Source organism: Tuber melanosporum, assembly GCF_000151645.1.
Source record: "Tuber melanosporum whole genome shotgun sequence assembly, scaffold_132, strain Mel28".
In the NCBI taxonomy this organism is placed as follows: Eukaryota; Fungi; Ascomycota; class Pezizomycetes; order Pezizales; family Tuberaceae; genus Tuber; species Tuber melanosporum.
The window spans coordinates 106,339-126,355 of record NW_003298789.1 but is presented as its reverse complement, the minus strand read 5'-3'; the positions used below and the strand labels follow the sequence as shown (position 1 = coordinate 126,355).

The 20,017-nt window shown below is 48.0% G+C and overlaps 4 protein-coding genes; 2 read left to right on the top strand and 2 right to left on the bottom strand.

Annotated features, from left to right (window-relative positions):
• Positions 1–4,435: 4,435 nt before the first annotated feature.
• On the top strand, positions 4,436–6,115 carry GSTUM_00002422001 (uncharacterized protein; the record flags this gene model as incomplete). The annotated part of the gene is made up of 4 exons (XM_002836168.1): positions 4,436–4,716; positions 4,808–5,401; positions 5,495–5,900; positions 5,978–6,115. The coding sequence occupies 4 exons, from the start codon at positions 4,436–4,438 to the stop codon at positions 6,113–6,115; spliced, it is 1,419 nt and encodes a 472-aa protein (XP_002836214.1).
• A 618-nt stretch (positions 6,116–6,733) lies between these two features.
• On the bottom strand, positions 6,734–12,385 carry GSTUM_00002421001 (uncharacterized protein; the record flags this gene model as incomplete). XM_002836167.2 has 5 exons in its annotated part: positions 6,734–7,607; positions 7,670–7,802; positions 7,862–9,047; positions 9,107–9,453; positions 9,515–12,385. 5 exons carry the CDS (start codon positions 12,383–12,385, stop codon positions 7,561–7,563), a joined length of 4,584 nt encoding a protein of 1,527 aa, XP_002836213.1. The 3' UTR covers positions 6,734–7,560.
• Positions 12,386–18,716: 6,331 nt separating this feature from the next.
• On the bottom strand, positions 18,717–18,961 carry GSTUM_00002420001 (uncharacterized protein; the record flags this gene model as incomplete). Its single annotated transcript, XM_002836166.1, has 2 exons — positions 18,717–18,781; positions 18,853–18,961. 2 exons carry the CDS (start codon positions 18,959–18,961, stop codon positions 18,717–18,719), a joined length of 174 nt encoding a protein of 57 aa, XP_002836212.1.
• A 52-nt stretch (positions 18,962–19,013) lies between these two features.
• On the top strand, positions 19,014–19,622 carry GSTUM_00002419001 (uncharacterized protein; the record flags this gene model as incomplete). XM_002836165.2 has 2 exons in its annotated part: positions 19,014–19,169; positions 19,241–19,622. 2 exons carry the CDS (start codon positions 19,014–19,016, stop codon positions 19,271–19,273), a joined length of 189 nt encoding a protein of 62 aa, XP_002836211.1. The 3' UTR covers positions 19,274–19,622.
• Between the last annotated feature and the right edge of the window lie 395 nt (positions 19,623–20,017).

Here is a 20,017-nt window from a genome sequence, read left to right as displayed (position 1 = left end):
AAGTTAGTGGAGTTCGTTAAAGAAGAATTAGAGGTAACTGACGATAGTGATTTGGGTGAGAATGATGAGAAGGCCGATGAGTCCATGGACATTAATGAGAGTATTGGACATGTAGCTGAACATGATGGTCTGAATCAGACAATGATCAATTAGATTTTATTAGCTTGTTGGCCTTTTTGTAAGGTATTAATTTGGAATTACTTTTATTTTCTTTTATTTTTTCTTCTTCTTCCTCTTAATTACCTTCTTGTCCACTAAGCAAGGAGGGATGAAATGTGTTGTTGCTCCGGATGTGTTGTCTTGTTGATGTTGTTTGTGTTTCATGATGATGGTGTTGAGTGAAGAGAAGGTGGAGCACATGTGCTGATAACTAACTAGTCCTGGCCACCAAAACAGTAAGTAGCAGCGCCACTCTCGCAACTGGGGAATCTCGCAACACCGGAAGAGACTGTATGATATTATCGCCTCTCCATCACAATAGATGAAAAATTCGGGAAATGCCCTTCGATAAGCATTCATATCTCCATGAGCGCTTTCACAATATACCGGTTCACGAACTAGACTAAGTATGATACTTGTACTCGTATGAGTATGATATCTGAAAGGGAAGAGAAAGAAAGGGAAGAGGGAAAAAAGGTCTTGGATTAGACAGGCAGGGCAAGAGTCCAGGGCAGGGCTATGATGAAGTCGTCCCCCCATCCTGCGCCATGGCCGGAGTCATTCGCCCTGCCAACCAAGACACGGGGTATCCGTAGTGAGGTAGCCGACTGCACTGGTAACTTTACATTATCATACCCTCTTTAAACTAACAAGCCGTAGGCTGTGCCTTGGGGTTACAATATTAATACTGTGCAGTATAGTACCTGTACAATTCGGCTGTGAACTAGAGAAGTACAGAGCATGACAGGACAATGTCGCCCTGGACAAAAATATTGTGATTAAATTAGTAAGAACCTGAAGCAACCAATAAGAATTTTGCAGATTATACTAGTACATGCTTGCAGCACTAGTAGTATCACAATGACGTGACACTTTCCGATAGATCCAACCAACAACAACAACAACAACAGCCCTATTCCTTGAACTTTCTTTGATTTCTTCTATCAAGATTCTTTAGTTGAATTGAATATGGTCTTAAAGAAGGAGGTATTTGAGAAAGAGAAGCGAATTGAGACAGCCTTGAAGGCAGTTGAAGAGCATCCTGAGGTCTTTACGTCACTCCGAGCATGTACACTCGCGTACAATGTTAATCCAAGAATGCTTCAACGCCGAGCACGAGGAGTCAATAAATCTTGGATCAAGGAGTGTGAATTGAGACAGAATTTATCGTGTATATATTTCTTTGATACTGAAATAAAATACATTATAATGCTAATATAGTAAAAGTCCAGGAAGAAGCTCAGCTGCTTGAAAAATGTGAATGGTTAGCGAAGATGAACTTCCCTGTTACAACTACCACATTACGAGCCTGGGGAAACTGTGTTTTATGTCGTAAAACTGAAACCTCAACTGCCACAGTTGGCAAGCACTGGATAGCGAGCATGTTAAAGAGGCATAATTGTGAAAGTAAATGGAGCGGTCATATAAACCATGCAAGAGCTCTACTGAATACCCCCGAACAAGGCCGTACTATAGATAACTTCTTTGACGAGGTAAGTAGTATTTTATATTTATCTTTAACAATTTTAAGAAAAAACTAAGATAATATTAGTTATCTACGGCATTTGAATTTACCAATATTGTATCAGAGAATCTCTACAATTTGGATGAAAAGGGATTTCTTATTGGAGTTGGAAATTCTGCCTGAGTAGTAGTACGAAAGGACCCTCATACATGTTCATCGGCAATGGCAAAAGCAACACAGGATGGTAATAGAGAGTTAATTACTGTCTTAGAGTGCATTGGAGCTGATGGATGGGTGGGACGGCCATGCGTTATTTTCAAAGCACTTACCTTTCAGAAGGGATGTTTTTCAGCACTCGATTCAGAACTCATTGTACCTGCATTGGAGGACTATAGCTACGGCCATTCCCAGAATGGATGGATTGATGGTAACCTTTATCATGACTGGATAATACAGATTTTTGAACTCTCAACAAGAGAGCGGGCAAATGGTAATTGGAGACTACTTCTAGTTGATGGTCTTAAAGCACATATGAGACTGGATACATTGGAGTTCTGCTGGGATCATATGATTCTTGTTCACTGTCTTCCAGCCCATGCTACGCATATTTTACAACCACTCGATGTTGGTATTTTTTCGACCTTACAGCATTTTTATTCTCTAGAGATTGCCAGCCTAATTAATACCGGTGTAACTGGTATTGGAAAACACAACTCTCTTACATTCCTTCATCCAGCTCGTCAAAAAACCTTCTTCTCACCCTCCTGTCTGCCCGTAACTGCTTTTCAAAAAACCAGTATCTATCCTATTGACCGTGAGCTGGTTAAAGCCTGACTTCCATCTCATTGCCAATCTGATTTAACACCAACTCCTCAACCTATTGATTACGATCCTACTCATACCACAACTCTTTCTCTCCAGGAACGTGCAGCTAATACTATCAACTCACTCGATCGAGAAATTCAATGCCACAATAATCCTCCAGTTCCATTTCTCAAAAACCTACATACGACGCTAAATGATCTATCTGCTGAAGCAGATAGGTCACGAGTAAAAGCAGTGACTGCGATATCAGAACTGCAAGGTGTGAGGGCAGAGCTTGAAAGACTTACGGGTACTGGAAGAGATGGAAGAATTATCTCTGATCCTACGGCAGGAAAGTCTACCTTATGTACCGGACAGTACATACAAGCTGAGAAAAGAAAACGGGACGAGAGAGAGGAGGAAAAAGAGAGAAAAAATCATGGTACATCTGCAGGTCATAAAAGGAGCAGTAATCTGAGCAGCAGAAAGGGTAGCGGTGGTCATGGTAGGAAATGAGGACAGGTCATCAATAGTGTTATGGAACAAGAAACTTTCCCATCATGATAATTATTATTCATATCTTACCCCATCGTGCATGCGACATTATCCTGTCCGCGACATTGTCCTGTTACGCTCTGTACTTGTACCGGCACTTTACTCAAAAGCGGCAATACGAACCTCGATTAAGCTGGTGCTGGTATCTACCCCAGCGCCAGTATCTCGAGTACTCGAGTAACACCGCATTCGTAAATTTCTCATACCCTTCAGAGTACCGGTACCCCCAGCCCTTGGGAGCGCTCCGCCACCCCTCCCCTCCTATAACTTAACAAAACAAATCGTGATAATATCTTTCAATACCCCTAGAGGCATATCTGAAAACAGGAATCTAGCAGACTCTCCTTATTCTCTTGTTGTCAATTGGTATAGTTCTTGAGGTGCAAGGGAGGGTATGAGAACTTTGCGAATGCGGCTGTACTCGAGTGCTTGTATATACCACTTCCCACAGCAGCGGCTTCCTACCAGCCACCTAACTGTACGTGAGGGCGGCATCACCAACCCATGTTCACTGTTTGTGCTACGATAGTACTTGTATCATACTGCACAGCGACCCGTGAACCCTATCACATCATCTGCCGGCGCATCCGACCCTATGATTCGAGTATCTCGATCCCCTGCTGTAACTGTACTCTACTTGTATTGGCCGGACGAAAACTTATCGCTTCCGGTCTCCTCCACCATTTTAACCTATTCGCTCGCTTATGGACGGTGCGACTTGCCATAGCCAGCCGAAGTCATGGTCATGGGTGGGATAACCGTCAGAACGGAACAGTTTCTGCCTCTCCTATGCAGCCGGGCTTGTCGAATAGGACATGCAGTGCAAGCAAGATTGTCGTCCGTCCCTCTCTGAGAATTTTCCTTCCAGAGCCCCCAAATAGGATAGACACTTTGCGGCAACATGCCCAATCACTCGGATCTGTTTCTAGGTTCCTTCGTCGACGGATTCTTTGCAATTATCGGTAAATGGCAGGGCCCGTCCTTATCCAGTTTACCGTTTACTGGAGAATACTCGGCAATCATTCCAGACCTCTCTCTACCCCATGCCTCGGAATCCCCAACTATTATGCCCCCCGTCTGCCCTCAGGATACCGCGAAAGACGTCGCACCGGCCCGTGTATGATACCTAATGTTTACACCACTGCCCCGTATTCCCTAATCCCCTTCCCTCGGAAACCCCTGCGCTTATGCAGCTCTAAAATTTGTTGGCCCCCATATACGATCCTTTCCATCCTCATCCCTCATCTTCGCCCTTTCTGTTCTTTCCCATCTCAAACACCACCGCCACCACCGCCACCACCACCAACGCTACACCTTCCCCTCGCTGCCGCTCTCCTCCCCATCTCTGTCTACCGTTCTCTGTAGGTAGAGAACCATTACTGCTCGCCTTGAATACTCTACCCCCGAATAAACCGTCTTGGGTTTGTTTGTTTGAACCCCCCAAATCCCCCAATGACAATCCCAAGAGATATAACACCGGTATCCAACATGATAGTGCCCAGTAGCCCTTCGCCGAGTGCTTTCTTTAATGCTGGGACAAGTCCCTCTTTTGAAACCAGCTATTTCCCAGCTGTTCCTAAGAAGCAGCCCAAACCTTTCAATACCGGCGACATCAAGATACTTTTGTTAGAAGACATCAATCGTACTGCATGTGAGTTACTGCAAAAGGAAGGATATCAGGTGGAATTTCACACCTCTTCTCTCCGGGATGTCGAGTTGATTGAGAAGATTCGGTAGGCATCCACGCTCCCTATATCGCTGATTGCAACTGTTGTCCTCATTAACCTGGATTTGCTAAATGTGCGATTAATATTTCCTGAACAGAGATGTCCACGTTATTGGGATCCGCTCGAAAACCAAACTTACTGCTTCAGTGCTTGATCATGCCAAGAACCTTTTGGCAATTGGGTGCTTCTGCATTGGGACAGACCAAGTCGATCTAGAATACGCAGCAAAACGCGGCATTGCTGTTTTCAATAGCCCTTTCAGCAATTCTCGTTCGGTTGCTGAATTGGTAATTGCCGAAGTTATCATGCTTGCTCGTAGAATTGGCGATAAATCTATGGAAATGCACCTTGGCACCTGGCAGAAGGCTTCCACTCGTTGTCGAGAGATTCGTGGAAAGGTTTTAGGCATCATCGGTCATGGCCATATCGCATCCCAGTTGTCTGTTTTAGCTGAGTCGATGGGGATGAGCGTCCTCTTCTGTGATGCCGCTCCTTTGGTAGCAATTGGCAAAGCAAGACAAGTTAAAAATTTAACTGAACTACTGGCCTCATCAGATTTTGTTAGCCTCCATGTTCCTGAAACATCGCAGACCCACAGTCTTATTGGCCGCGCGGAGCTAAGGGCGATGAAGAAAGGGAGTTATCTTATCAACGCTTCTCGTGGATGTGTAGTTAATCTCCAGGCTTTATGGTACGATCCCCCGCCCTTAGGGTAGCCCCCCTTATCCGACATGCTATGATAATTATCATATTAATAGCTAATTTATCTTTTTTAAAAATATAGTGAAGCCATGCGTTCCGGTCACTTAGCTGGTGCAGCTCTCGACGTATTCCCCTGCGAACCCCCTGCTGATGGTCCCCACTTCAATGAGGACCTTGCTCGTTGGGTGACAGAGATTAGAGGCCTTCCCAACGTTATTCTTACACCTCATATTGGTGGGTCGACAGAAGAAGCTCAGGAAGCTATCGGCGCTGAGGTTGGTGGAGCATTACTCAGATATATAAATTCCGGCTGCACCACTGGAGCCGCCAATATGCCTGAAGTGACTCTCAGGAGCCTAAACGTGGCTGAAGTGAGCCATCTCCGTGTCATATTCATCCACCAGAACCGCCCTGGTGTGTTGAGACAAGTCAACAATATTCTCGGGGATTATAACGTAGAGAAGCAAATCTCTGATAGTCGTGGTGATGTAGGTATACGTGCTCGGGAGTTCTTAGCTAGATTACCATATACGGTCGCTAACGACAAACATTTTTGCCGCAATAGATCGCGTATATGATGGCCGACATTAGCAAGGTCGATTCCGCAGAGGTGAAAGCATTGTACACTAAGCTGGAAGTCCTAAGTTGTGAGATTCCGAATTTCTTAACGCCGTTTAGACTATCCTCGGGCTCAACGCACTAACTCGTATGATGGATGCAGCTAAAATCATGACCAGAATTCTATACTAACAGTCCTCTGTCGGCATTCGTGCCTGGGGAGGCTGACCATGATTCTACTACCCCCTCTCTCTAAGAAAAAAGTGGGCATATATTCACCTTGGCGTTCGTTACCGCGACGGCGCTTTAAGGAAGGAGATAGTACAGTACAGTAACCTAAGTTGTAGTCTCGATAAATCAAAATTTAGTTAGCCCCGACCGATACAATTCACGTGATATCACTCGATAGAGCAAAAAGAACTGGTATTACGTTACTGTACGAGTATCGTAGTGTTCCAAGCACAGATAAGGCATTACTCGAGTAACTCGAGGTGGTGAAACCACGCCAAGACAGATCGGCCATGCGTTTCGGATGAAAAAAAAAAGACCGTGTGAACCCTCAGCGAGGCGCGGCATGGCTAGGCTGCTTGCTACTGTAGTTAAAATCAAGGAGCTTTTTGCAGCCAAGTCTCGCCGCGCCTCGCTGAGGGTTCCCACGGTCTAGCCGCTGTCACCTGGTACTGTGTTCGAAGCGCAAACGATCCGCATACGAGGCCAAGCCATCATTACTACATCAACTCTCCCCAAGATAAATTATCCCCTATGGTTCATAAGGGCGTTCGTACCATATTATCATTCAATCATCCCAAAATTAATGACATTACATACATAGAGTACGAGTACATGCATGCATGCGTCCATCTCCGCCCACCTCACGAATCACCCATCTAACTTTTCACTAACCAGAGGGAGAGAAAGGGTAGAAGAAAAAAATACAATCAACTACAAACTTTTTCTCATACCGAGGTCTCGTTCTCAATTGTTTTTCCTTTACTTTTCAACCCCATGGAGAAGTATAACAATGACACTATGAAGCGAGAAAAAAGAAAAAAGAAAAAGAACAAAAGACCCAAACTCCAGTTTTTTGGACTTTCTTCGATTTTCTTTTTGGTTGGCAGAGAAAAAAAGAGAGAAGGAAAGTAGGAAGGAAGGAAGGGAAAAGTGCATTATGATAAATCGATGACTTTTTTCCAATTGTTTTTTCGCCCGGTCAGTCACTCCAAATCGAACAGACAAATAAGACAAGGCGTGCCTCGCTAGTTTTTGCAAAGGGGAAAGAACAGAAGGAAAGACGAAAGAGGGTAGGGGAAAAAAAAAGGAAAAAAGCTAGTGGTATAAATGGCAATAGCGGGTAACTACGACTAATGGTGAAAACTTTGTTTTCGCTTTGTAAAGATCACGAAACTTTGAGTGAAAAAAAGAGGGAAGAGAAAAAGTGCTTGCACCCCGTGAACAAGAGAAGGGGCGAGGGAGAGGATATCGTTAGAGAAAAATTGAGCATTCGCCCACATGATGAAATAAACAAAGCAAAACAAAGAGACCAGGTAGGAAAAAAAAACATCAATCGCTCAAGAAGGTTATGCATCAAGATCATCGGTAGGAGCCGTAGTTATCATATTCTGGATTGCCAAAGGTATCTGTTGCGCACAGTTAGCCTTTTGATTGTCTGATGGGGAAAGAATCGCAAGTGGGAGCTTACCAACGGTGCCCTGTGAACCCTGGTGTCTATGTCTTCGGGTATTCTCCTTATTGCTATTGCTCGATAGAGGACGAGGTCCATTCAATCTGGACTGAATGGAAGGTGATCTGGCGGAAAGTGGAGAAACAACATCCTATAGGAACGGAATAAGTATTAGTGCTGTGAGAATACGAATTCCTTGAGGGAACTTACTCCATGACGCCCAGTAGCACCATCGAGGGACAGCTGATCCCGCGACTTCTTCCTGGAGGTGGATGAAACAGAATCAAGTCCTGCTGCTTCTCTCTCACGCGCCTTCCTCTCCTTCCTCTCCCGGCGTGCCGCCTTCTCCTCCTCAGTCCTCTTGGGCTTCTTTCCATTTTCGTCTCTTTCCCGATGCTTCTTCTTTCTATCGGATCGAGAAGTGACGGAAGGATCGTCACCCGTGGGGGCAGGCGTAATAGGGTCCTCTTTAACCCTGGGTGGGATGGATGGTCCCTTAGGTGACTGTTGCTGCTGCTGGAGCTGCTGGCGGTGCTGGTCATAGGCATCCCGAGCCAGAGGAGACACCAACTTCCCATTCGAAAATCCACCAGGGCCCAAAGGTGGCAAGGTCCCAAGACTCGAGGTAGAGGCATTCATGCCAGGCGAATTAGGAATGACTCCATTGGCCAAGAGCTGTTGTGCCTGCGCTTCCAGTTGGTGGTTGTACGGGATGCGAGGTTGAGGATGGTGCACTTCAAGAGACCTGCGGTTAGAGTGATTTATCGGGGCATCAGTATCTCTGGATGAGGGTGGAGGATGAGGAGAGTGTGCTCTCTCTGCTGGCTCCTCCGAGTATGCCGATCCCTGCTGCATGTCCTTCGGAATGGAAGGGTCATAGAGATCAACATCAGACCTAGATTCACCACGATTACCACGCCCGAACATTGCTCTAAATCCCGAAGACGCGGTAGTCTCCGACCACCTAGATTTATTCTTAGGATTTAGCGAGGAAGAATTCGATTCGCGCTTTTGGTGCTTCTCGGACTTCGTCGGGGTGTTCTCATTGCTGAAAGCCGTTGGCGGGGCCCTGGCATCGGGAGGTGTCTCGAGAGGGATGGAGCCTCCTCTCGAGCGTGGTGGAGTTCGAAGAGCGGTATCTTCCTCTATCGGGGAAATGCGGGTGGGTTGATGCGGTCGCTCGTCTTGGTAAATTCTGGAGCTGCTGGGTTGCTTGGAAGGGGCGCCGCTGCAGTATCCTGAATTCCCACCTGAAGAATTTGGGTTGGTATCTTGGCCCTCAGTTACACTTTTCATGGCGTCGAAGGTTCCCATACTCTGACTTTGCAGCAAGCTTTGCTGATAAAAATTCTGGCCTCCTTTTAATCCCTCCACTTCTCCCAAAAGAGTCTGCAGCCTAGTTAACTTGGTTAGCACGGAAACCGATGAGCCCCGCAAATTCCGGGGGGAGCTTACATCTCTTCGATCCTTTGTAAGTCGTTGGAGCTTCTCATGCTGAGCCCCTTAAGCGCTCTGCGGAAAACATTGCGTCTCTTAGCCGGGCCCTCATCCTCAGCATCGTCGTCGTTCTTGGGATATCGAGGTGCTCTAGGGGCGGATGGGGGTAGTGGTCGCGGCCCTTGAAGGACCTTCTGAACACTTCTCTCGGTATTCTGGTCGACGCCATCTATGATTGCATGTTGTTGCGATTCAAGAGTCTTTTTCATATCTTCGAAAGAGTTCCTCATCTCCGCTGCGCTCCGGACAAGAGTGACTAAAATCTCGGTGTCTCGCGCGTTTCGTTGCGCATCGCGAACGGTGAGCTGCAAAAAGACAGCATTAGCGAAAAAAAATTAAACTTACCCGAACTTGGAAAGGTCTTACGTGATCCATCAAAGCGACGATGTCCCTTGACTGAATTCTGTCGATACCCCTACCTGTCGAGCTGTCATATAATGGTGAAGGCATTCCGTGAGAATTCCCGCTTGCCATCCTTGCGTGACCGTGATATGAATAGTTGTCGTCCTCAGAACCGGTGCCACGTATCGCTCCCATCCCCATAGACGGATCACCCACGTTTTGAACAGGCGTCATAGGACTAGGCGAGGCCATCCCCGGATTTGCTGCAGAGATGTAGCCCTCGTCTTTAAGTGCTGGTGAAGTTGGTGACATGCCTTGGCCTGCTCTAAGCGATGGGGGTAAGTTGTCATCTGCACCCATCCCACGGTCGCCGCCAAGATGAAGCTCATTGGCCGACTGAGCTGGCGGGTCGAAACGCCAGTCTTCGGGCTCACGTCCGGGGCCCTGTATTATTGAGGGGTTGGTGTTGATCTCTTCATCATCCTCGGCCATGCGCCCATACTCAGGCATCGGATCATCAAACTCTGGTAGTGCACTCGCAGCTAACTGAGGAAGAGGACTTTGACGATGGGAGAGGTTGGAGCCGACGTTGGAAGGAGCGTCGAGGACGGACGGCTGAACGGAATCAGCGACTACTGGAGTTGATCTCATGGATGGGTTGGCGCCAAGAGAGAATACTTGTTGGCCATCAAACTTCTCCATGTGGCTATCATCGAAATCGTTACCAGTAAAAGTGGAGACATGCCGAGCCTCAATAGAAGTGTCATGCATTCTCGGTTCCTGCAGTGCCTTAGATTGAGCCATCTCCCGCACTTGGGCAAAATAATCATTGACCACCTGATTCCCTCCAGATGTTTCGTGGTAATCAGCCTCGTTAATTCCAGACATTTCGCCACCCTTTCCTTTTCCTTTTCTCCTCTGTTTAGCTAGCTTGGTGCTCTGTGTTGAACTCATGGATAAGATCGAAACAGCAGCATCTCCCGGGGCTAGGGTTGTTGGCGAACCAATACTCCGTCTCGAACCAGACGATACCGAGCTAATGTCATCCCTGCCGTCTTCCTCATCTCCAACCGGTGCAAAGCTAACAATGCTTGGCTCATTTATGCCCCTCTCGCCAGCCAGGGACCGCTTGCTCGCATTCGATCGATGGTCATCAAGGCCGGTACGTTCGGAAACAATGCTCGATGCCCTCGAGCGAAGATTCAGCTCACTAAACACTGGGAACTCTGATTTCGGAACTGGTGGGGGAGTGTTTCCAGAGGCCGGCATCCCATTCTGATTCGGGTAGGGAAGCCCAGAATTTGCCGAGAGAATGGATGCCCTGGTCTCCGCATATGTCCCCGGGGTATCTAGTCGGTCCGGATGATCCGGCATCTCCAGTCTCTCGCGATTACCACGAGCAGGCACAGCTCCAACGAGAGATACACCCTCCCCATCCTCAACTGAATGAACCGATGGACTCACACCACCAAACCCGGGCCCCCTCGGGTACGACGCCTCAGACTTTTGTGAAAGCAAATCAGCGTTTCCACCCGCAATAACAAGGATTTTGTCAATAAATTGATCGATTACCTCTTGATTATCGCCATCCCTGCCGCCGCCAGAAATGACTACACCTTGCCCATTCCCTTGGTCAATGTCGGGGGATAGAACAACCATAGGTTTCACATCTGGCATGCTACGAGTCTTATCGGGCCGTTTCGTACTTCCCTGTCGATCGAGCGTTGATGTCGGTGAGAGAGATTGTTCAAACTTTGCTTGGTTCTGAGCGCTTTTCAGCTCGTTAAGTTGTGGCAGGATCATGCGTTTGATGGCATCCTCGACGAGTTCAAGGAGTGCTGGGTTAGTGACATTCGAAGCGGACCTCTTCCGCTCCGCGTCAGTAGACGCCTTCCGTTTTTGACGGAGCTTCTCAGCAGCAATTTCATCAACCTCGCGATCCCGGCTTCTGCTACGACTTCGCATGCGAGGCGCCTTCAATAGATCTGCGTCTGCTTTGCCTCCACCGCGGCTGCCCTGTTTTCCTTGTTTGGGCAGACGCAATTTCTCAAGGCCCTCCATCACACCCTGTTCAATCATCTGCTTCTCCTCCTTGGACATGGACAATCTTTCCTTGCTCAAGCTTCGACTTCTTCTCCGGCCCAATTTGGCAGTCTTCAGCCCTGCTTCTCCAGCCACATCAATTTCCCTACTAACACTTCTACTCCTTCCCTTCTGCGCTGATTTCAACACATCCTTCTGATACCCCTCGGTATGGCTCCGTGTGCCAGATTTGTTCGGTCGCCGGCGGGTACGGAAGGCAATTTCGGTTTCCTCCATCTCGCGGGGTGAGCTGTAGGTGGATCGGGGACTGCCGGCTTCTCGAATGACGGTGACATTAAGCGGGTAGTGACTCAGATTAGAATCGTCCGCATTGGAAGTTTGTGAAGAAATGACCGACGTCTGGTCACCGGAGAGAGAACGGTTGTGATTGGGCTCACCCATAATCATCCTATCCTCCCCGACGTGTGGAGACAGCGATACCCGTTGAGTGTGCGATGGCCGGCGATCCTGTCTGCTTCCAGGCCTTGATCCAACGTCGGAAATTTGTAGCCCTTGACCATCGGGCGACGCCTTAAAGTTATGGCGCTTCTTCGCAGCTGGAGTAAGTTTGACGCGGACACTGGGACGACGACCAGAAGTACTGGCTTTACCACTCTCAAAGTATTCTATGAGAAGAGAAGCATTTGTTCCATGCCCAACCGTACTAACAGCACTAGTCACCTCATGGTCCTTCTTCTTCTTCCGGGAGGTTTGTATGGTGACAGGGTGTCCGTCTTCTGGAATAGAGTAACTTGTATTCTCCGTCCTTCGTGAAAGATCCGTTGCCGTGTAGCTCCCCTGAGAGCTGACCATCGAAGGCTCAGCGGTATGGCCCATTTTCGTTGAGGTGTATCCAAATCAGCCGACAGGTAGGGTACAGCCTAGGTGCAAGCGACAAGTCAGAGAAGCAGCACTAGAACGGTTGCCATGCGAATTGAGTTGGTACCTTTCCACTTGGGGTCGACTCCCACGTTATTCGGCGTCGATTTTGGCGATTAGCTCAACCAAGCCGACCAGGACCGGCGACGGAGGGGCGAACTATCGGGGCAAAAGGCTTAGTGAATGCGGACCGAAGGGGGGAGGGGGCTTGAAAGGAGAAAGTGCGGGAGGGAGAGGGAAAGGGTAAGAGTGTATGAGTACGATAGAAGGCTAAAGCGACAACGACGGTGAAATGATCCGACGAAAATAGAGGGAAGGGAATGGGGAGAGAGGGAGAGAGAGAATGTGTGTATGCAGTGTGTGGGTGTGGGAGGAGTACTCTGAAGGACTGGCCGCTGCTGGTAATGAGCGACAGAAGGTCCAGGTGACGGTTCGTTGGTTGGTTGGGGCGGGTAGCCGAATGGGAGGAAGGAGAAGAGTAGGAATAAGGAAGGAAGGAAGGTGGTGGTGGGATGGAGCGAACGAAAGAGGGAACGAACGAACCAAAAGAATAGAATAATAATATTATAAATAAATATTTGGGAAAAATAGAAAGAGACTCACTCCACTCACGTCAGTGGTGTGTCTGATTTCCCAGACTATGAATGCAAGAGGGCGACGATGGTGGTGGTGATGGCGACAGTGATAATGATGATGGTGATGATGGTGATGATGGATGGTGATGATGGATGATGATGCTTGTTGTTGTTGCTGATGACTTCCTCTTCGCTTCTCTTCTCACCCTCACCTTTCTCACTGATCGGGATATCGGTTTGTGTGTCGCTGCTGCTGGTGGTGGTGGTGGTGGTGCTTCTGCTTGCTGCTCCCTCCTGCTTGTGCGTGCTTATGCCTCCGCTTGCTGCTGCTGCTTGCTGCTGCTGTTGCTACGGTGCAAGTAGGGTATGGTACGGTACTGTATGTACCAGTGCTCCTCGCGTTCTTTCCCCCAACTCCTAGCCCCCTGCTACCGGTAGATGCTGCTTTCTATGACGGACTTTGTAATTGAGTTACGATGCCATCAGGAGAGAAAGAAGAAAGCAAAGCAACAACTTTCGAATTGAAAAATCAGGATGAGCAAACCGCGAGGAAAAACTGATGCAAAAGGATAAAACTAAGCAGAGTGGTTACGGGTATTGGTTAGGCCGGGCTGGCTGAAAAGGAAAGCTGACCGCACAGCAACAAGCAGCGCTCGAGTACCGGTAGACTACGGAGGTAAAGCAAGCACTGGAGAGGGGGGGTGGAAGGTAAGATTCAAGGAAAAAGAGAGAGAGAGAGAGAGAGAGAGAGAAAAGCAAAAAAACCAAAACCGTTCAACCAACGGCAGACGGGAGAAGGGTATCATACGGTAAATTATTAGAACTTTGACACTTTCCCTCACACACCCTTCTTTCAACAAATAGGGAGATAATTGGGGAAGGGGGTTGGAAGGGGAAGTGTGTAGGAGTAAACAAAATGCTCCATAAAGTTAATAGGGTGGCGGCGGTGTGAGCAAAGGGTCCTGTCTCTGTCCCCTGCCCGCTCGCCTGCGATATTCGGCTGAGCTAGGATGGACGGGCTAGATCACGAGCGGACTCACGCCAACTCGCGCTTGTACTGTACTGTACGGTACCTGTATTGTACGAGTACTCGAAGACTTTTCTTCCCTTTTTTTTCTCCTCCTTTCCCGATTGGGCACGTTTGGTCCGCTGGCCCGCAAAAAGGCAACAGGTTGAATTACGGCTGAGAGAAACTTTTTTGCGGTGGCGGTAAAGTAACCTCCGCTTCTGCAATTCTGGGCGGTTCAACTCTACCGTGATTAGCTGTGTCGTGTGTGTCGTATCATGGAATACAAGTAACAGCCCCCTCCAACAACGCCCCGCCTCCCCAAAATTTTCATTTGATATTGGCTGTGCTCCAAAACGGACCAAGAACAGCCGAGTTTTTTACCCACTATCAAGGAATTCCCACTCGTGGAGAACACCAGCCACACTTTTTTCCTCTCTCTCTCTCTCTCTCTCTCTCTTTTTTTTTCTTCTTCCCTACCGTACTCGTACAGTACTCGAGTACATGTCTCATTCACCCCACGAAATCATGAACCCCCCACCCCAGATGGACCCGAGGGAGGGAGGAAGGGAGCAGGGAGGGGAGGTTCTGATATCATACTGTAACCTCATCAACTACCGGTGCCGGCACGGTATGGTTAGCAAACGTGCGCGCACCTTATGCTCCTGGTCCAACAGGTACCGATACAAAGCATAATCTACTAGAGTATCATACCTACCTACCGGTGCATCCATCACCCTGGGGCTATCGTAATAGGTACTCGAGTGTACAGTACTGTACCATACTTTTGCGAGCAAGAAACTCCCTCACCCAAAGCACCAATAACGGGTTCCGTTGGAAAAAAAAAATTCAACCCTACCCCACCGGAAGAAAGAAAAGAAAAAAAGCAAACAAAAAGGGTAAAAAAAAAAAAAAGGCAGCCCTTCGGATTCAATGAGGGGTGGGAAGCGATGAGTTGTTCTTTGCATCCACTTCGGTTTGTGGAGTGACCAAGCGGGAGGGAGCTTGCCAAGAGTGCATTCGTTCATTCAAGGAAGGAGTGCTGGGGGCGGGATTGATTAAAAATTCGGGCCCACCTCCACCAGGGGCTGGAGCACTTACAGTGATTTATATAATTATAAACTAAAACCAGATTTTACAAGTACCGTACTGTGGGAAGTTCGAGTGATGACAGGTGAGTATTTTTTGGTGATGGCGCAAGGTCGGGACCACTTCCGAAAGGAGAAATGGCGATTGCTCCAGCAACACCCTGGATCAGGATCAGTTGTTAGCCTGCCGGGCTCTAAATACCCACCCTTACACACGACCACTGGAGACCAAATACCGGTATGATACTAGTATTCGAGCGCCCCAAGTTACCGGCGACCGGAGGGAGCTGACACGGAGGAGGCCTGTTTCGATGGCGGTCTACTCGGGTAGTCTGCCGTGGTGAATAAATAACAATACCACTATTATGATACCGTACGAGTACAGTATCATACTACGATAGCGTTACGAATATCATATCACTCGCTCACTCTCTCTAGCCCTGCAAGGAATTCCTCTCCCTTCCTGAGAGAGCCCATGATACATTAGACTACCCGCCCGGACACCGTCCACCAAACAAATATCAATACCACCCATCCCCACTGGTATGATACTGTACAGTACTCGTACTCGCCCTCGACACCCCACCACGTTCCACCCGGCTAAGCAAAAACAAATCCAATTCGCACATCAGGCTCGAAGCCAATTAATTTACCAATCGATTGCGTATGTACAATTATATATCATACTCGAGGACACACGACACTCACCCACTGACTACTCCAGCAAGTGTATGCCATCCTCCACCCTATTCGTTCACAGTGCCGCAGTGCCGGTACCGGCTATCATAATGTCATGAACATGAAAACCCTTGTACCTGAAAGATACGCTATGCACCGTGCCTTGTTGGCCGGACGCACCACCGTGGGATATACTATACTCTACCGGTACTGTACTGTACCCCGATATATTACCGGTGTGGCGTGAGCCTCTTTGCTCCTGATATGATACGTGGGTGCAATACTGTGTCATAATCTTCGAGTGCTGCGCCGTGGCTCCCCTCGGAATCCAGAGCTTTCATCGTGCCCGCTTCGACATCCATGGCTCTAGAGTTAAGAGCGCTTACCGTACGTTTGATGGCCCTATCATTATCAGAATAGACCACGTACAGTACTCTAACGGATGCAAAAGCACCCATTATAAATTATATTGAACCCATTATCAAAAATAACAATCAAATCCTTATATACCGGTAATAAATATACTCGAGTACTCGAATACACCTCACCACCACCACCACCACCGAAAAAGAAAAGAAAAGAAAGAAAGAAAGAAAAGAAAGGCCCAGCTCCCCCAAAATCCTGACTCCCACTGCAGCTCCACCTCGAATCAACTAAAAACAGAAAAATGAAAGAAAGGAAAAAAAAGAAAAGGGAAAAAAAAAGAAAGAAAGAAAAAGATCCATCCCGACGTTACCAGCGACCAATCCGACTTTTTCCAACACCACTCCTTCCATTGTGCCCCAGCCCAGATCGAAATTCGGACCGGCCACGCATAAGACTGCTCGAGCAGCGCACGCTACTGAATAAGGCTGCCTCCAGAATGTGTTTAAATAGCGTCCAGAAGTGCATTTTCACCTCACGATACGGGCCATTGGTCGTCGGTATTTGACTGCGTAAACGGAATGGGATGCTAGATATTAATGGGAGGAGTTATGCTTCTTAAGGCTGATCCCTCACATGCGCGTGATGGAGTTGGGTGGTGGTGAAGGTGGGGGAAAGGCACAGTACAATAATACTCGTACAAGCTTGCTTGTGTCCATATCCGGAGTTATATAGGGTGGTGGAGGGCATCTCGTTGCGTTGGGAATCGTGGTGCTTGCCAGATGCTTTTGTAAGGCGTCTCAGTGGTTGGATTAGGAGTTCTCGGGCTTGGAGGTGAATTACCGCGCAGCGCACCGGACGACGCACGGCGTGGGTGGCTAGGCCTATCTTTTTCAGTGGGGAGACTGATAATGTGCGATTATAGTGTGCGGTGTTTGATACTGGAGCGGGGTGGACGCTGCCACTCGAGTATAAAGGAGGGTAGAATTGCATGAGCAAACTGGTTCGCACTTTGAGGAGCTGCAGATGCAGAGATGGCATGCCTGGGAAGCAAGATGACGATCCGAGCCTAGTAATTGGTCGAGTGAGCTCGCGGGTACGGCAGCTACGTTATCATTGCATTCCACTTCCCCACTTGCCTATTCTGATATAGGATGAAGGTGCTCGAATACCGGTACCATAATACAGGTACAATACCTCCGGTCGAATTGGCAAAAGCGGGTATCCGCGGCTTGGGGTAAAAACGAGCCAGTGACTTGACTTCTGTTCCGGAAGTGGTATCGTGATCCGTAACGTGTGACTGGCTGTCAAGAAGGGAGCATCCGGTGGATTTGATACCATCGATGGCCGAGTTAAATCCATTGTAGCTTGTGTTGTGCGTGTGATACTGGGTCAAGCGGTGAGAAGGAGAAGAAAGAGTAATAATAATAATAATATGATACTCGCCGATTGTTCGAGAGGAAGGGGGTGGTGCGAGGGCAGGAGAAACTCTGCTATTCAAGGAAAGTGGGCGATGGTCCCGAATACACCATTCCTGTTACAAATGAAGCCAAGGATTGGGAGTGGGGGAGGCCTGAATGCGTAGTCTGTTGGAGGGATGTCTAGATGTCATACAATGATACGGCATCTGCGAGGACCTTTTTTATGTAATCCAGGGTCAGTTTGTCCCGCCCAGAAAGTCAGGCAAGACACTTCCGCCACCCGAGTACCTGCCACCAGAATCCTCTCGTCTCCCATCTATCCCAGCCCGCAACACAATCCACAATACATACACCAATTAATCCGGGAAATCCCCATCACACCTTCCGGTGGCGATCCAAACATTTCCTTGCCCGCAAACCGTTTTCACGAGTGACATTTCATGATTAGACATCCCATGACGAACGGAATGGATCATAAATTACTAATTTTCCATGTGGTTTCCAATTCCTTTTTTTTTTTTTTTTTTTTTTGAAAAGCCACCCTCATCTGCTCTGGGAGGAAAAAGGCAGATATCGAGATCTCTATGACACTGTGCGATAGAAGCGGTCGCCATATATTATTACCCCTTACCGGCGAGGAGTCCTTCCTTAGCTATGATATCGACAACTGACTCCAACCCCCCCCATTTGACCCACCCTCCGGGCGCATTAGCGTGGTTTGGCTGGAGGTGTGTATGGTAGTCGTAGAGGAGTCAAGAATTATCGTGTTATCATACTCTACTATGATATAACATGGTGGACAGCTTTTTTTTTCGTTAGCATCAGTTGCTGTACTGCACTATACTGTTTTGGGGTATGTACTGTACAGTACTTGGTTGCGGTTTGTACGATTGTACCATACGGCGAGTGCTTTTCCAAACTTCTGCAGGTCGGCGGTGGTCATGGGTATCGTATCATATCATACTTGTGTGATATGATACAATAGATCACGACTCCTTAAGCATATCACTCTCCAATAATAGATAGCCCTCATCCATCTATCATAATCATTATTTAAAAAAGGAAACCCTCCCCCTCAACCCAATACTCGAAACGGGGCATGATATATATATCTCGCAATTCCTCCTCACTCCTTCACTGCTTACTATGCACACAGAGCCCAATCCCACCAAGCACCAACACCATTCCAATCCAAGTATCTATCATCACCCCCATTAGCCCCCCATCCCGCGCAACCCGTAACCTAAAGCAGCGCAAAAGGAACGCAAACCTCTATGGATCCTCTTCCCATCAGCCAGCCAATCTCCCAAAACCGTAAACAAAAAGGCCAGCGAATTCACAATCGGGACCGCCAAACTCAGCTCTGTCACACCCCACATTAGCCTCACCCGAAGGAAGGAAGGAAGAAGAGAAGGAAAGAAAAAATATCATATGATACCAGCGCCCCCAATTAACAACAAAAACCACACCGAGCCAGTCAGGTTGATCACTACCCCACGTCGCATATCGCATCAGCCCTTCACCCCCTCCCTTCAAAGAATAGGAGAGAAAGGAAAAAAAACAAAAAAACATACACAATGGAAAAGCGTAAGCAGGTCTCCTTAATAAATCGTACATCGCGAACGCCGCCCTAAATCACCCCCCCTCCACCTCATTAGTCACCCTTCCTACCCTACCTATCTACTCAGTAATTGGAGAACACACTTCAAAATCCAAACCTTCAAAACACCATTCTGTGGATTTTCTAGGATTGCACGCTTGGGGGGGTTGTATGCTACCGCGGCTTTGCGAATGAAGCTAGGAGTTGTTAGTTGCGTGTAGGGAGTGCGAGGGGTGAGGGTGGAGGTACGGATTTGTTAGGCCCCTATGAGGGTTAGCTTGGTAGAGGACCGGGGAGGGGATAGAAGTTATTTACCAGGCCATACCGACAAGTAGGAAGCTTAGGGTCCAGCGGAAGAGGCCTGGGTCCTCAGGAGGGGTCGAGGGGGCAGATGTGGACATTTTTGGCGTTGATACCTGGGCGGTATGGGTTCTGGGGGGAAAGACGGAATGATTGATTATATAAGATAAGTTGACAAAACCACTTTTATCTCACTTGATTTTGAGGCCCTAAAAAGGTGTGGTATCATATCCTAACTGAACAGTGCGTCAGGTATCATAGGCGATCCCCAGTAAAAGGTGAGTTGTTCAGCCTCTCTGGAAGACCAAAAAATAAAGAAACAGTACCAGATCTTACCTGAGGAGGCAACTCGAACGATATAGCACACCACTCGATAACCTGGGATTCTACAGTGATCCAACGCGTCTTCCCTTCAAACCCCGCCGTCTCCAAACCCAAGCAGCAATTAAACGACGATGGAATCACCCTGGGACGAACGAGAACATAGATACCGTCCTGCTCGTCAGTTACCCTACACCCTGAACGAGCGAGCCAG